The following is a 16,819-nucleotide window of genomic DNA, read 5'->3' as shown; positions in this document are numbered from 1 at the left end:
TCTTTCAAATGACACAGAATTGGTAAGTATATACCCTATCGGCTGTTTACACTGGTGTTGATTCAAAAAAGGCTGTCATGGTAAAACTATGGATTTTCTGTAATTACCATTGGGGTTCACAAAAATGGTTCTGAAAACTGTAGCTGCCACTGATGGAAACCAAGCACAGACCCAGAATGAACTGGGAATAGTTCATGCACACTAAGTGGCAGAGCTAGGGAAGGGCCTGGGGGAAAGTGGCCCCCACCCAGGTTCCTTATTGCCCCCATGCCACCCACAAAGAAGGGGAATGGAATGGTATTTGCAAATTCCCCTTCAGCAGCCCCTTTCCCCTCTTGCACTAAAGCCTCTGTCACTGTGCACACTGATTTACTAGTGCTCCGCGGTAGCTACATTTTGCTGAATCTACCAGTGCAGAGATTTCAAGAAGCATTCGTTTTCGAGAAAAGCCATGTTGGGTTTTTTATTTGGATGTACAATTTTCGAGTCTAAAATAAAAAGTTTATTCCAGAACAGTTTGTTTTCTGTTCCAGAGTGCGGGGTGTGATTGCTGTGCTCTGGGACCTTTACATTGGGGTTGTCCTCATGTGTTCTTGAATTCAAAGTATTAAGGTTTAATTGTTCGATTCTTGTTTTGGGCAGGTTTGTTACATTAAAATGAATGGCTGTTTTCTGATTACTCATCCAATGGCACTAAACCGCCATGGCTAGGTTAGGACCGGATAGCACGGTGCGCCATTCGATCATGCACTGTTGCACCAATAGGCCCTAGTCTTGCCTAGTCTTGCACAGCACGCATAATGACAAAGCAATTACAACAAGAGGAGACCACGCTAAAGCCATCTGGGTCATGGTTGTGATGTACTGCCTAGGGCTGACGCTGTGTCTAGTATTAGCTCTATGAGGGGCCGAACATGGTTACTATATCCCGGTGAGAAGGTCAAGAACACGAGGTGGCCGGTGTAGTAGGAAGGTGGTAGTGTGCTTGCCACGTATCTATGGGGTTTTCCTTTCCTTTCTACACTTATAATAGTAAATGTTATCTTGTTCTTGGAGTAGACATATGTAATATTTAAATATTTATTCATTCATTTTACAAGTGTGCACTAGCTATAGTGAGTCCCCTTTAACTCCATTCTGGCTTGCTCAGTTTGCTCTTGTTTTCTAACCTCACTCCTTTAATAGTTATCAATCTGGCTAATATAGCCAGGCATTGGGGTGCATCTACACAATGGTATCATTCCCTCTTGTGATTGGTGTGTGTTCATACTTATTCGGCTTTTCCTCCTTACTGCTGCCGGTTTATTGGACATTCCTTGCGGAAGGAGACAGGAGGCTTTCTGCACACCTGTCATGACAAAGACAATGGATCAAAAAATCGTCCTGAAATGTCTCTCATCAATCGCAAGCATTTCATTTGGTTGAGGGGGTTTCCGTAAAGAACCAGTCAGCCCAGGCAGACCCAAAACATCACATAGGGCATTTGCTACATTGCTGGAAAGTAGGTGTGGGAGCAAAAGAGTGGAGGATAGAGGCTTACAATGTGAGTACTGCTTGCCTGGGACAACACACGGTTTCACATTCTCATCTATAGCTCCAGCTCCAGGTGCTTAGTGCCAGCCATGGGCCTTCTTTTCAGAGAGACACCAGCCTTACTCAGGGATGGGTACCGTACACTATTTGTTCATGTAAGTCTTCAAGACGTCTTGGTTCTACTTCTAAGCATTGTATTAATAGATTTGATTAGGTCTCACCTTATTGCTACTCCATTTATAGATCTTTGAAGAATTAAGGGATGAGTCGGGACTGCTGGGATTCAAATCAATGGCTACAGGTTGTACACAGATCTCTGAAGTGCGCGCTTAACTCTCAGAGCTCTCTTACCAACTCTTACAAGCTATTTTTTGAAGTTCTATGTCTGTGAATGCAAATGTTGCATTAGGCGGTGTTAAGCCTAAAGCCCCTCTTGGGCTCGTGCAGCAGACATGTAGTTTGTGACATGTGGGAGGCGTGTCATCAATGTATTAAAGGATCGAGCAGCTTCCCGCTGTGCAGTTAGTTGCCACTACAGTTCATGATGTCTGTGTCTCATTACAGCGCGCGCTCGTGCTGTGCACTAGAATGTGGGCCTCCCCCACACAGCCCTTCAGTCTAGGGTGCCTGCACCGCCGGGCCCTACAACATCTTCTGACAGGGATGGGATCCGGCCCACCACCGATCCCCATGAAGAAGGAACGCAGCCGGACCCTGCTGTGCAAACAGCGTGGCAAAGCCAGCCAACGGTGTGGCTGAAGCCATGGCGGGCATGGCACCAAAGGACAAAATGGTGGCCACAAATGGGGGTGCGGCCTCTCTACAGTCCCAACACCCAACGGACCGGCTGGCCTCCCCAGCACATGAAAGGTCTGCGGTCTCCCCGGCATGCATCGGAAAACCAGTGTAATGCACTCATTGACTACTCCCGACGGGAGCCCAGATACAACGGGGCTCAGACCACTGCCATATTGCGTGACCCAGACCACTGTCCTCACCCTGTGCCCTCAATAGGTGCACTTTAGGACTACACCTCTTGTGACCGAGCCGCCGGGCCTCCTGGTGGCCAGCTATGATTCTGCTGCCGACAGTAAGTTGGCTCAACACCACGCATGTCACCAGCAATGCAGAACCGCTCCCATAGCAAGGCAGTCGAGCGCCATGACACATCTGCTCCTGCCAAGCCCTCCTCATGACCTGCAGGAGGGTCGCTTCCCAGATGAGCCTACACCAGCAGGGTCTCTGGAAACCCTGGAGAGGCATACCCTGAAACCCTCCCTGGGGTGCCTGCAGGTGAGAATGCAACTGCGGCTTCCCAGGCGGGAAGTGCTTGTGCTGTCGAGCAGGGAAAGAAGGAGGCAATCACATTACCAACAGTGGTGGAAATGGAAAAAATTTGGTGGGGGATCCCGCAAGTGCCGGAGTGGGGGAGGAGTTTGGGGGGCAGAGGGGCGTGGTCTAGAGGGGGCGGGGTTTGGTAGTGGCCATCCGGTCAGATAAATACTTCAAAAAAGAAATAAAAAAAAGCGCCCACAAAGGCAACATTGCCTTTTACCACCGGCCAGGGCTTTAAGTGGGGTGGGGCCTGCCGGGGCTCAGCCCCAGCAGGCTCCGAAATTTCGATTTGAGGCGGGGCCCTGTGGGGCCCACTAATCTCCCCTGCCAGTCCAGGCCACTACACGAAAAGTATTTTTTTCTGAAGCCTGAAGCTCTCCCTCGTGTGCGAAAGCTTCAGGCTCCAGAAAAAAATGCCTTTCAGCCATAATGGTGGCGTCGCACCTGCGAGGCATCCCTTTAATCAAGGGATGCACATGGGCCGGCGCCACCATTATGGAGAAAACGTGAGGCCCCTGGAAGCAGAGGCCTTGCTTTCTAAATACTGGAGCTCCCGCGGATTCGCGGGAGTTTCAGTGTTAAGGAACAGGGCCTCACTTCCAGGGGCCTCACCTTTTCAGCCTTAATGGTGACGCTGCCCCTACTCAGCTGGCAAGGGGCAGCGCCACCATTAAGGCTGAATAGGCGAGGCCCTGTCCCCTGCCAGGCAAGCCTATAGAAAATAAATGCAGTGATCAACACCCTCTCCCCAGAGGGGAGAGGGTGTTGATCACTACAAAAGGCTGCCTGGCAGGGGTGCCACTGGCCCATTGAGCCGGGGCTCCTCGGGGGGAGCATGGCCTAACGGGCCAGCAGTACCCCTGCAGTTAGGCCAGGCCCCCTTGATGAGCCCTGGCTCTTTTTGTTGTGCCAAAAAAAGAAAACAAAAAAAAAAAAATAACGCCCGCGAGGGCAGCATTGCCTTTTATACTGCTCTGGCACTGGTGTGTAAAGCACAATGCTCGCTACATGTACAACTGACTCCTTTCAGTTGTACATGTAGTGAGCATTGTGCATTACACATCAGTGCCAAAGCCGCGGTAAACGGCAATGCTGCCGTCGCGGACGCTTTTTTTTTTCTTTTTTCCAGCGCGGTTCATGGGCTTGGGTGGCTGACTCTGGCCGGATCCCGAGATCCGGCTACACATCTGGTGCCGGATCTCGGATCCGCCGAGAGCCGGCCCAATGACCAGCACTGATTACCAAGTGGAGGGTTCCCAGCTCAACTATACTGAAGGCCTCCCTGACAAGCTACCATTAATGGCGGCCACAACGCGTGGCCCAAAAGAGGCAATTGTATGCCGCGCTGCAATCAGCTGCCACAGCACAACTACAAGGAGGCTTGTGTGCCTTGGAGAAGTATGATGCCCCGCTGCTGGCAGGAACTGAATGAGGTTCCGCAGCCAGTCACCAAGGCCGCTGCAAGCCCCGCCACTACTGTGAAGAGAAAGGAACAGCAGTCCCAGGCAGCGCCTCACTGCGCCGACTCCAGGCGGATCAGTGGCGTGCCCTCCCACCCGCTGTGGGAGAACACATGAAAGAATTAGTGTGGCAGGCAAGTTGGGGGCCTGGCCCCTCGGCGTGGCAGTGAACCTACAAGAGGAACAGCACCTCCAAGCAGAGGCCCACCAGGGAACTCTTTGCCAGCAGGTCGGCTTGAGGGATGCGGCTTGTTGTGTTCTCCGGAGGCCCAGCACGAAGGGGCTGGCTCCGGTCCAGGAGGCCGCGTGGGCTGGAGCGCGGCCTGGGCAGGAGCGCTGAAAAGGAACACACGCACACGCTGGTTTCGCTTTGCCCGGAACTGCCCCCCACTCGAGGGGGCGGGGCTTTTATTGAGCTGCCTTACGTCACCGCGCTGCGGGACGTAGGGCGGATATAACATTCCTCCTTTATTTCAAAATAACCTAACAAAACAAACATAAGCAACATGCTCAACTATAAACTCCTGCCACTGCTGTTGGCTTAGCATACATAGTCATTCAGCCTCGTAGGCGGTCTCGTGGTCTTTCTCAGACTGTACCGCTTCGCGTGGGGGCTGTCCCCGCTCGGTTCGTAAGTCTGCTCACCTTCGCTGCATGTGTCCTCACTGCCGGGCAGTCTCGGTGATTGCCAGCTGCAATCCCCTGTGTGTTCCTCCTCGGGGTCTGGCGCCGGCACGTCGCTGCCTTGTTGCTCGTTGTCGTCGTGAGGCCCCTCGCAGTCCGTCCAGAGGTGCTGGGGCACGGGCTTGAACCAGGAGGCGTTCCTTGTTACTTCCCGACCTCCCCGTGTGACAGTTATCATGGTCCCACGCCGGTTGCTGATAGTCCATGGCAGTTCCTCATACCTGGTGTCTAACTTGGATTTCGTGGGATTTCGCAACATGATGACTTGGTCGCCCACTCTGTGGTTTGAGGGCCTTGCTCTTCTCTTGGTGCTCATGTGAGCATTGGCACGTGTTCTCCTCGTTTCCACGCGTGCATGGTCGACGTCGTCAGGGGTTCTGCTTGGATGATGGGGGATTGACGAGTTGATGATAGTTCCGAACATAAGGTCAGCAGGTGGTATGCCCGTGGTACTGTGGGGGGTGACCCGATAGTTCCTTAGGAACCGGAATAGGTCGACCCTCCACGGGCTGGCGTTTGCCTTTGATACTCGGAGTACCTTGTTGATGGTCCTCATGAATCGCTCGACGTCCCCATTCGCTTGTGGCCACCTTGGCATGATGTGGTGATATTTAATGCCCAGTTCCTGTAGGTATGACCTGAATTCCTCCCCTGTGAATGGGGGTCCATTGTCACTTTTAATGGTCGTGGGCAGGCCATGGGTGGCAAACATCTTTTCTATTGCCGGGATGACCACTTCCGCGGCGGTGGACTCCACTATCTCGACCTCTGGATAGCGTGAGTGGTCATCGATTGCCACCAGTAGATGTAGACCCTCTCTGATTTTGCAAAAGTCAATGCTGATGGCTTCCCATCGTGCCCGGCCACGCTCGGCCGATAGGATCGGTTCTGGGTCCGGTGGTCCACTCGTTATTTGGCAGGGTAGACATGTGTTCACTAGGTCCTCAACACGATCGTCGATGTGAGGGAACCGTACCCTGTGTCTGATCCGTGCCTTTGTTCTTGCCAGCCCTTGGTGTCCTTCATGCGCTAGAGCCACTATCCTGTCCTGCAGCCTCGGGGGTATGATGATGCGGTCACCCCTTAGCAGGAGCCCTCCCTCCGTGATTGAGAGGTCTTGCCGAACCGTGAACATGCCTGCTAGGAACTCCTTGGCCCCCTCGGTTCTGTTGCGTGTGTGCGACATGAAGTCTTTCCAGTTGCCTGACATGATGGCATCTTTTACCAGATCGCAACAGGGGTCATTCTGGGTTTCTGTTGCAATGTCCTCAATGTTTATTGCCTTGGGCCTCATGGTGTGGACTACTTGACAAATGTGCTCCTCCGTTTCTTCGGCGACTAGCACTTCCTGCTGGGTGGCTGGACGTGGGTGTCTCTACAGGAAGTCCGCGGGGTTGCCACTGCCCGGTTGGTAGACAAGTTTGAAATCATATTGCTGGAGGTGTAGTAACCACTTGGTGATTCTGGCTGGTGGGTGTGCCGATGACCCAATGAAGATTGGTAGTAGGGGCTTGTGGTCGGTGATCGCCGTGAACTTACGCCCGTATAGGTACATGTGGAAGTGTCGACACCCCCATAGAACGGCGATGGCCTCCTTTTCTATATGGGAGTACCTTTGTTCCGTTGCTGTGAGCGCCCTGGATGCATATGCAATTGACCTTTTGGTACCCTCCTTCGTGACCTGCATCAGGATTGCTCCAAGTCCGACAGGGCTGGCATCCACAAATAGTTCGGTCGTGAGGTCCGTGTCGTAGTAGGCCATCTTGGTATCAGTCGACAGGGAGTCTTTTATGCTCTCAAAGGCTTGCTGGCATTCGGGCCCCCAGTCCCATTTGGTGCTGGCCTTTGTTAGTTCCCGCAGCGGTTCGGATAGGGTTGCTAAGTTCCGAATGAATCTGCCACAGTAGGTGGCCATTCCCAGGAAACTGCGCACCTCGGTGGGAGTCGTGGGGGGGCTGGCAGCTTGTATGTCCGCCACTTTCTGGGGATCAGGTGATATGCCGGTGCGGTCGAACCTGTATCCAAAAAAAGTTATTTCCGGTTTTAGGAATTCGCACTTCTCTCGATGGATTGTGAGTCCGGCGCTTTCCAGCCTGCCCAGTAGTGTCTTGAGTCTCATGATGTGTTCCTTGGTGTCCGGTGCATGTATTAGGATGTCATCGCTCACGTTCAATACCCCTGGTATGCCTCTGATGACCTCCTGGATGGTCTGTTGAAAAACCTCCGCGGCCGACGATATGCCGAAACTCAGGCGCTTGTACCTCCTCAGACCTAGGTGGGTTGAGAACGTGGTGATATAGCGCGACTCTCTGTGTAGCTTCAGCTGGTGGTACCCCGCCTTTAGGTCTACCTTCGAGAACACACACGATCCAGTGAGGTCAGTGATGATTTCGTCAATTGTAGGCGTTATGTGTCGCTCTCTTTTGATGGCAGCATTGGGCAGGCGCATGTCAATGCAGATCCGAACTTTTCCTGGCTGTTTGGGCTTCCGGGTGACTACCATCGGGGAAACCCACGGTGTTGGTCCCGTGACTTCTTCAATAATACCAGCGGCTTCGAGCGACCTTAGCTCCTTCTCAACTTGTTCCCTCATGTGGAAGGGTGTCCTTCGGTGTCTTACAGCACGTGGTTGCACTGATTGATCAATATGTAGTTTGATGGTCTTTCCTTTGAGACAGCCTATCCCCCTTTGTAGCTTGAGGTGTTGCCTGAGGAAGTTCTCAACCTCGGATGTGTCGTCAACGTGGCATATGAATTTGACCACGCCCAGGTCTTCAGCCGCATCACCGCTCAGCAGGCTTTCAATTCCCGCCTTGACAACATAGATCTTCGACCATAATTTCTGTTCGCCATGCCCAAGAGTGGTGCGGAACCTCCCGATGACTGGTAGAGGTTTCCGACTGCCGTAGGCAAACAACCGAGTGTCTGTGGATTTTAGCTCGGGTCGTGGTGCGAGGGTTTGAAAAACGGTGGTTGGCATGACGTTTACCGAGGCCCCCGTGTCAATGGTCATTTGTATGTCCTGGCCTTGTATGTTGACCATGCATTTTCGTCGCCTGGCGGTTCTTTTCGACGCTGCTGTCCCTTGGTTTAGTGTCGATACTAAGTACACCTTTCGGCCCTTTCCTTCGTTCTCAGTGCCTGCTGTTTGTCGTAGGGCTGAGAGGTCATCCCCTTCTTCTTCTGTCGAGGAGTTGACTACCGCTACCCTCCTCGCGCTGGCTTGTTTCTTTTTTTTCGATGACCCTTTTTCCTGGGATCCTTGTGGAGGCTGCAGTGGCGTGTTCACAGATCTGCACACTTTCGCGTAGTGATCCTTCCTGCCGCATGCTCCGCACGTGGTGCCTTGCGCCGGGCAGTTTCGCCTTCCGTGCCTTTGACCGCCACACCATCCACATTCGGTTGGTCCTGGTGCTCGAGGCTGCCCCCTGTTCTGGGTGTAGCCGCTGCCACTTTCGCTCCTCGTTGATTGTCTGTCCGAGATTTGAGCAACCATCGCTGTGGAACATGACGGCTGGAGTTTTTGTAGGGTCACTTCCATGTTGGCGGCCCTGGAGTGGGCAAGCTCCCTCTGTCGACCCAGTTCCAGGATGCGTTGTAGAGGGATGCCCTTTTCACTGAGCACGAGACGCCTCAGCTTCTCCGAGTGGATTCCATTTATGATTTGCCTCCTGATCTCCCTTTCAGTGTTCGTAAACTCACACGACATGGCCAGCTTCCTCAGCCTCGTGTGGTAGGCGTCGAGAGTCTCATCGGGGGCCTGGATGGTTGTGCAAAAGATAAAAGTCTCATAGTCTGGATTTAGTTGCGGGAGAAAGTGTGCTGTTAGAGCGTCCTTCGCACTCCGGTATGCATCTTGGTCGTCACCCACATCCAAAGAGTTAAAGATGCGCAGCACCTCGTCGCCCACACTGAGGAGTAGATGAGCTTTCATTTTTCTGGATGACGTGACGTCCTTACATTCCATGGCCATCTCAAACTTCTGTAGCCATAGCTGCCATCTGGGCCCACTGGACGATGGGTCTGTGAATGGGTCGAATGGTTGGATCAACGTCGACGAACTCCCCTGCGTGCGAGGCGGTGGTGACGCCATAGACAGGTTTGCCGCCATCCTGGACGGTGTGGAGGGTCCAGGGGTCGATGACCCAGTCGCCATGGTGTGGCGTTCGCCTGATCACCGATTCACTGCCTTCTGGGTTCGTGCGCGCCCTGTGTTAGGGCAGTGTCCTACCGGCACTTGTACTCCGATGGATTGACGCTTCGTGGCCTGTGTTCCATGCAGGAGACGTTTTGCAGGTGATGACTGGGATGACACGAGAAGAGCAGAAAAAAAAAAATAATTTTTCACCCCCTGAGGATGAGGTGTGGGAGGGGAATGAAGAAAAAAAAATATTTTTTTTTTTTTTTTTTTTTGGGGGGTGGGGGTCACGTGACCGTGGGGACCCCCACCGGGTGTCCAAAAATTCACACGGAGCGTCCGTGTGGCTTCCGCGTGCAAAGTCGTGGTGGAGCGCGTGGATGCTCGCTCACCTCGTCGCCATTGTTGTGTTCTCCGGAGGCCCAGCACGAAGGGGCTGGCTCCGGTCCAGGAGGCCGCGTGGGCTGGAGCGCGGCCTGGGCAGGAGCGCTGAAAAGGAACACACGCACACGCTGGTTTCGCTTTGCCCGGAACTGCCCCCCACTCGAGGGGGCGGGGCTTTTATTGAGCTGCCCTACGTCACCGCGCTGCGGGACGTAGGGCGGATATAACACGGCTACTGGGAATGGCAGGACCGTGCTGCATGTCGAAAACACCAGGTTGCTGCCCTGAGAAGGCTGCCCTGAGATGAGCGCTCCCGGCCAGGGAAATGGAAGCGGCCCGACCGTGCCCAATGGTTTTCCTGTCCCCAAACGTGCACTTCTACACCTGGCTGTGGCCTTCCTGGAGGAAGGTGCTTGTGGGCCTGGGGTGCTCACAAGTGCTGGGAAAAGGCAACAAACATCCGTGCCCGGCTGGCAGCCCCAGGATAAGGGACGCTCGCCACAGACTGTCAGCACTTCGCCGCATGCTGGCCCTTGCCAATGGCTGGGGAACTGTGCCCTTATTCATAGAACAGCGTGCAGACGCCAAGCTGTTCTCCGGCACGTAAGTGCTCAAAACGGATACAGCAATCCTGCTGCCACTGTTAGCCCTGCCCCAGTTACCCCAAGGAGCAAAGCACAGTCGTGCTCCCTGCTGTACCCAGGTGCCACTTTTCCTTACAACCCCTACCCTCATGAACTAATCAAGTTTGACTGAGTGAGCTGTTTATCAATTAATGGTTGTTCAGTATGGCGCTGTGCAACAATGTGTTTAAACATTGTCCTGCAGAGCCTGTATTATGCTTAAAAGCTGACCCAGTAACATGTCGTTGATGCCATGAACGGTTGGTGTTGTTGTTTTGTTTATACCCTTGGCATGGCTTCCCGCTCGACAGTTAGTTGCCACTGCAATTCACGATGTCTGTGTCTCATTACGGCGCACGCTGTCACTGCGCCCTAGGCTGTGGGCCTCCCCCACACAGCCCTTCAGTCTAGGGGCCCCGCGGAATGATAGCTCAGGGCAAAGTGCCTTGGGTTTAATACCCTACCCGGTGCTTGCAAGCTGATAAATAACCAATAACGAAAATGAAAAGAAAATGTATACTCCTGTATTCATGCATAGTGGGAGACAGTGTACTATTGCTCAACCTTCCCGCAGTGTGAAGTCATATTTCTGCTCTAAAAATACGCGCTTGACAGAAGGGTGAGGTGTTCTGACAGTCAGCAGAAATAAATTAAATGAAGACTCGCGCTGTACTGGGCAGTAGAGCGTAGCATTTGATTTTTTTTTTTATATATCATACAGGCGAAAGTATGTGTTTCCTTTGACTGTTAAGCTTGTATGCCCTGTGTCTTTGTCCCGCAGTAAAGAAACTGCAATCCACATGGTCGCGTGCGCCCCTCCCCCCTGCACAATGATGCTGAGGGTTTCACTGCAAAGTCAAGGCACTCCCTCAAGCTTCACTGGTCCGACCTGCGGGCACGCTCAGGGAAAGGTCATTATAGTGTGCGAGAGCACCTTCATTGTGGGGTGAAATCCCTGAGTAACGGACTGCAGAAGAAGAGGGTTACATAGTGCACATTTCTGCAGTTGTATTTCGTGTTTGTATTTATTTATTTATTTATTTATTGAACGTGAATAGGACTTTGCCGTCAAGCAGTGTACACAGGGTATATTGATGGCTGGAGCAGTGCAGTTGCTGGGTGCACTCATTATCATGAGTTAGTAGTTAATGTGGGGTATGGTGGTAGAGGGGCAGAAGTTCTAAATGCATGAATTCATTGATTTTATCATTTGTTATCGCGCCGTGCACCATAATTATGCTCCCAGGGACAGAATTCTCGAAAAATGTGGGAGAATTTTGGAGGTGCTATTATGCGTGTGTACATTTCAGACATTAAAGTTATGTGAGGGTGGCCAAGACCCTGCTAGTCACCCATGCCTGAATGGAGTGTGTACGGGCAGAGGTATACTATGGACTAAAGGCGGGGGGGGGGGTGTTTAAGGAGATTGCGAATTATGTGAGAAGCTACAGTTCGAATTTGTGTTGTTAAAAGCAGCTTCATTCTTATGGCAGAGGTGATGTGCAATAGTGTTTGTGTTATATGTGAGGGCAGGGTGTGTGGCAGTGAATCTGTGCCTTCCTCTAAGTTGCAAAGGTGCAGGGTGCGAGAAGAGAAAATGGTTAGTTGTACAAACAATGTCTCTTCCTGGGTTCCATCTGTGCCAAAGCAGCATCATCCATTGACTGATAGCAGAGAGATAGTTAGTGATGCAAAGGAACAGCTCTGGTGTGAAAGAGTGGAGGAGGAAGGATGGGAAGATGTAAGTATGAGATGATAGGAGAAGCCAAAGGAGGTGATGAGTTTGCCTAGGGAGGGGTACATATATTGTGAAGAGGAGTGGACCAAGAACAGACCCCTGCAGGCCTCCTAACAGGCAGGTGTTGGCAGGGGAGAACCCATTGTTCCAAGATATGGAGAAGGAGTGATCATCTGGGTATGAGGCCGCCCAAGCAATGGCGGTGCCCGAACACCAAGACGTGAAAGTAGCTTAAGGAGGGAGGTATGTTCAACTCTAGCAAAATCAGCCAAGAGATCAACGGGAGTGAGAATCTGCACATTGTACTGGATGTCTAATGTATGTTTATTACACAATTCTTTTCTAAACATATAATCATATATTAAAATCAAAAAAGAACAAGCATGCATTCATATATAAAGGGCCAATTGAGATTATTATCGAATGCTGATATCAAAACATGGACTGTCTTGTGTCTTGTATGAAAGTGCAAGACAAATAATATTCTAACAATAAATGCTCTAGGAAGGTGAATATTATCTGTTTTTAACATGCTTTAAACTGGGCCATACTTTTCAGTGATACTCTTTTCAATTTTCTGCAGAACTGAAGATTTCCCTCCCACGCTTCCAAGCCTCAAAATGAATACAGGTATGTGCCAGAAGAACAATGTTGTTATATTGGGGTCCCCATTGATGTTACGGGGGGCCAACAACGTATACATGGCACGTGATCTTAATGTCGGCATTCACACCATAGTCATATATGGAAACGCCTGTTGAGATATTGGGCCTCATTACAACTCAGGCGTTAAGGGTTAACGCCACCGTTAACCCTCAACGCCTGATTCTGATTTTAACGCCTGCTTTTAGCAGGCTTTAAAATCCATGGCGCTAACCTGCCATGGTGCTAATTACGCCGCCGTAATTTACGGCGGCGTAATTAGCGCCTTCCCCACTCCCATTATGCCCTATGGGGCAAAAATGGGAATGGGGAAGGGAAAATGGGAAATGGGGATTTACCGCCCCACTCACCTTGGAATGGGGCGGTAAATCCGCCATCCACCATGGTGTAAACAGAGTTTAAACAGAGTTTACACCATGGTGGTAAAGTTGGTGCACTTAGCACCAAGGTTGTAATGAGGCCCATTGTCTCTTCTTTTCCTTTCTAGATGTTTTTCTGCGCAATATGGGTACATCCTCGTTACGCTTGGTTTTCCCCTGGTAATATAGGTTTATCGTCATTACTCTTGGTTGTGCCCTGGCAATATGGGCATATCCTTGTTATTCTCTGGTTTCTCCTGGTAATATGGGTATATCCTTGTTACTCTCGGTTTTCCCCTGGTAATATGGGTATATGCTCGTTACTCTATGGGTATATCCTTGTTACTTTCGGTTTTCCCTTGGTAATATGGGTATATCCTTGTTACTCGCGGTTTTCCCCTGGTAATATGGGTATATCGTTTTTACTACCTTTTTTCCCCTGGTAATATGGGTGTATCCTTGTTACTCTCGGTTTCCCCCTGGTAATACGGTTATATCGTTTTTACTGCCCTTTTCCCCTTGGTATTATGGGTATATTCTTGTTACTCTTGCCATATGTGGTGCTCAAACTCAGTCTCCTGCCCTTCCTCGGTTTCTACTCATAATGTAGAAGACAGATTAAGTTCAAAGATGATCTATCAGAATTATTCATAGCCGAAATGTTTCAGAAATGTGAATTCTTTTATTAAAAACCTGGCAAAATATTATATTTGAGATTGGATAGATGAGCCATGTTGCATGTCGGCATTGAAATGTGGCAGAGTATGATCACATCCCTGGTATGCGTACGGCTATTCTGCCCGCCCGTTCTATACGCCTGATGATCCCTAACTCATGCCCAGGCACCTAATGAGGGGGTAATCTTGAATAGTAGTTGGCTGTAGAGCATGTAGCTCTGCAACCTTTGGCTCACAAGTTGTTTTGGACTGTAAACCCCATCAGCTGTACCCAGAATTATCAAAAGTGAGGGATCATGGGAGTCATAGTCCAAAACATGTCAAAAGCCATGGGTTGCAGTACTCTGTAACACCATTCTAACCAAAAAGGAAAGAATGTTCTAATTTAATCAGAGATTCAGGGCCCGATTCTGCTGATGGCGCAGTGAGTGTGTTATTTAGCACGTCTCACTGCGCTATATCTTGATGCCCAGGCACCACGACTATTCTGAAGTGTGCCTGAACGGCTTCGTAAAGCACAACAGTGTTTTTGCTGTAATCCACCTGTTTCTATGGAAACAGGCGAATTGCTGAATCTCGGCAGCACTTTCGTTAAATAACGAGGGAATCGCCATTTTACGAAAATGCTGCCGAGATGAAAACAAAATGCACGTGCTGACTGCAGGCCGGCAAGTGGGAAGCAAGGTAGTGGTAGCCTTGGTTTCTGGGCAATTTTAAAAGCTTTTTCTGCATCATTTGCTAACAAAGATAAACAAATGCAGAGCAGGACCCACCTGTCACCATCTGCACAATCAAACAACCGTGCTTCTTGTGGCACTCCTCCTGTACGACACCAATTTGGTACCATACTTCAGTGCCAATTTCAGGCAGTTCCGAAATTGGAGGAGTGCCACAAGAATACCCATGCAAAGTGACAGAGAATGAAAGTGCCAATTGCTAGGTTGGTTTTCAGCCCTTCCTAGCAACCCATATTCCGAAAGTGGCTCATTCAGCCAGACTTCGGAAGAGTGTGCCGCCTTCAGAATAGGTGTTAATTACCGAAAATGTTGTTTCCACTTTTTACAAGATTTTCGGGAATTAACACCCACTTAAGAATCGGGCCCTGAGAACAAACTAGTGAATGTCGACATAAACTAGCCATTATACTTGTGCAATGTTGGTTGACTTATTTTTTAACAATGGGTCCGTAGTGTGCATTAGCCACTAATGCAACACCTGCATCTGACTCCTCTCTAACATTATATTAACCCACTAGTACTTCTACGCTCCTCCACTCTCCCTGACGTTTGGATGGCACTGGGTATGCTAGTATCCACAGCACACTTTCTGCCCCATGGTGGCCGCTACTGGAAATTGAAAGGTACCCTGTGCTGGCGACAGCGATTCAGATACAGTGATTCATGCCGTTGCCAGTAGACAGTTGGGCTCTCAGCATGGCGTTCCACAAGACATGCACATCAGCCTACGTGACGTCCATGATGCTGCCGAGGTCGGGGTTGGTGTGGAGGATTCCAGTGTCACAGTGTTGCAGCAGACCGGCCAGACGAGCCGCAATGGTTGCTAACTTCCCTTACTCCCATAATGCAGCCCGTCTTCACCTATGGCCCAGACCACGAGTTTGCCACCAAAATACCTGCCACCGGGGCTGCAAGGCATTATTGTGACCCCTCTGGCACTCCATTGTCTTTAATGAAAGGCATAACATATAGATGCTCTAATCAATTAAACAGCTCTAAGGTGGAGGGTTGCTGAAGCAACTAGTTGTCTGCTAATGTTCAATGCTATGCCATAGTGTTCTTCTTTTGTGGGCAGAAAGTATTTTTCCAACCTTTCTCCAGGATGCAAGTAAAGAAGAAAACAGATGCGAGGCTCTGAAAAGCTTCTTGCCATAATTAATTGAAAGCAGCACCTATCAAAGCCTTGAAACACCACTGTTTATACACAGGGCCCTCACTTGAGAGGTCTCATTTTTAAACTCTCCAGAGGCTGCCAGCACATCTGCTGGAGAAAGTGTCTGATGAATAATTAACGAACCCATTGTGTTTTCTCAAATTAAAAGATGTTATTAAGGCAACCATCCGATCAATTATTTCATCTTAATTGCACGCGAATAGACGCTTAACACTCGAATAACAACTGCCTGCCAGGAGGGCCTGCCATCCTTTCACACGTTGTGGTTGCAGTGAGAATGGCAGGAATGAATGCAGGCCTTTTTTCTGTAACACGAGGAGGGCGCTCAGAGGAAGTGCAAGGTTGCACCGTGTGCGGCATGCAGCGGCTTGAAATGTGTCTCCCAGAGGCAATATTGGTGTCACGGAAGTGAAACAACGGCAGTAGCAGACAGCACTGCAGCCCAGCTCCATGCGACAAGATCTTGCCACAGGGGCATCGCCTATCACTTCCCAGGTGAGAAACGTGGTGGCCAAAACATATTTGGCGGATGCTGAGCAAACACAATGAAAATTTATGAATTGAAATGCTTAAATGAGTCGGGTGTTGGGATATTTTACTGTCGGATATGTTTACCCAGTTCCTAAACATGTACTTGTTTTGGAATGAAATATGAGGCCCCTTTTCACTCAGCAATTAGAAAAACATATTTTATATAATTGTTTATGTCTCTTCCACTTTTAGAAAATAATTCAAAACGTTCCAAGATAATCAAAAGTAAATGAACAAAGACTATGTTGATGTGGGGTATGGGCTAGTGATAACTTCAAGCTGCAGCATTAGGCACAAAGTGGAAAAAATCTGGATTGCAATGTAGTACCACGATTATAATGTGTGACCTGGCCACCAGAGACAATCCCAGCCACTCTCTGCAGGCATCGTTTGCATGTGATGTGATTCGTGTACAGTTCATGTATGTAATCTACACGAATTGGATTTGGCGAGCAGGAGGAGTGCACTGTTCCAGAGTGGAGAAGTCAGACTCGAGGAAACAATAGGCCTGTGGGGAAGTGGTTGACCCCACGCGCTGGAGTGAATTTGCTGTCCGCTGCGAACTGTGTGTTATTACTTGTCGGTCACTTGTCGAAATCCTAGTTGCATGTCAGTGCCTTTCATCCTTTGATGGTGCTTTAAACCGTAATGCCCGTTACTGCAGTGCCTCACAGTAACTCATAGTAATGAGGAATTAGATGCACATTCTGGGGTGTCCAGTAAAAGGATCTAAAACAAAAGGATCGAATACAATAGGGTCCAGTCAATAGGACTGAAAAAAAG

The 16,819-nt window shown here is 50.1% G+C and overlaps 1 protein-coding gene across 19 annotated transcripts in view; it reads left to right on the top strand.

The window, feature by feature from the left end:
- SORBS2 (sorbin and SH3 domain containing 2) overlaps positions 1–16,819 on the top strand; it is a 923,152-nt gene that overhangs the window by 448,545 nt on the left and 457,788 nt on the right. For all 19 annotated transcript variants that reach the window (XM_069631529.1, XM_069631528.1, XM_069631527.1 and 16 more), the window contains one exon: positions 12,479–12,525. In XM_069631529.1, the coding sequence (XP_069487630.1) occupies positions 12,516–12,525 (10 nt within the window). In that variant the 5' untranslated portion in view covers positions 12,479–12,515. The remainder of the gene's footprint in view (positions 1–12,478; positions 12,526–16,819) is intronic.

The sequence above is a fragment of the Ambystoma mexicanum genome, chromosome 6q, assembly GCF_040938575.1.
Source record: "Ambystoma mexicanum isolate Mex_15411 chromosome 6q, UKY_AmexF1_1, whole genome shotgun sequence".
Lineage (NCBI taxonomy): Eukaryota > Metazoa > Chordata > Amphibia > Caudata > Ambystomatidae > Ambystoma > Ambystoma mexicanum.
This window is presented reverse-complemented; position numbering and strand designations above follow the sequence as displayed.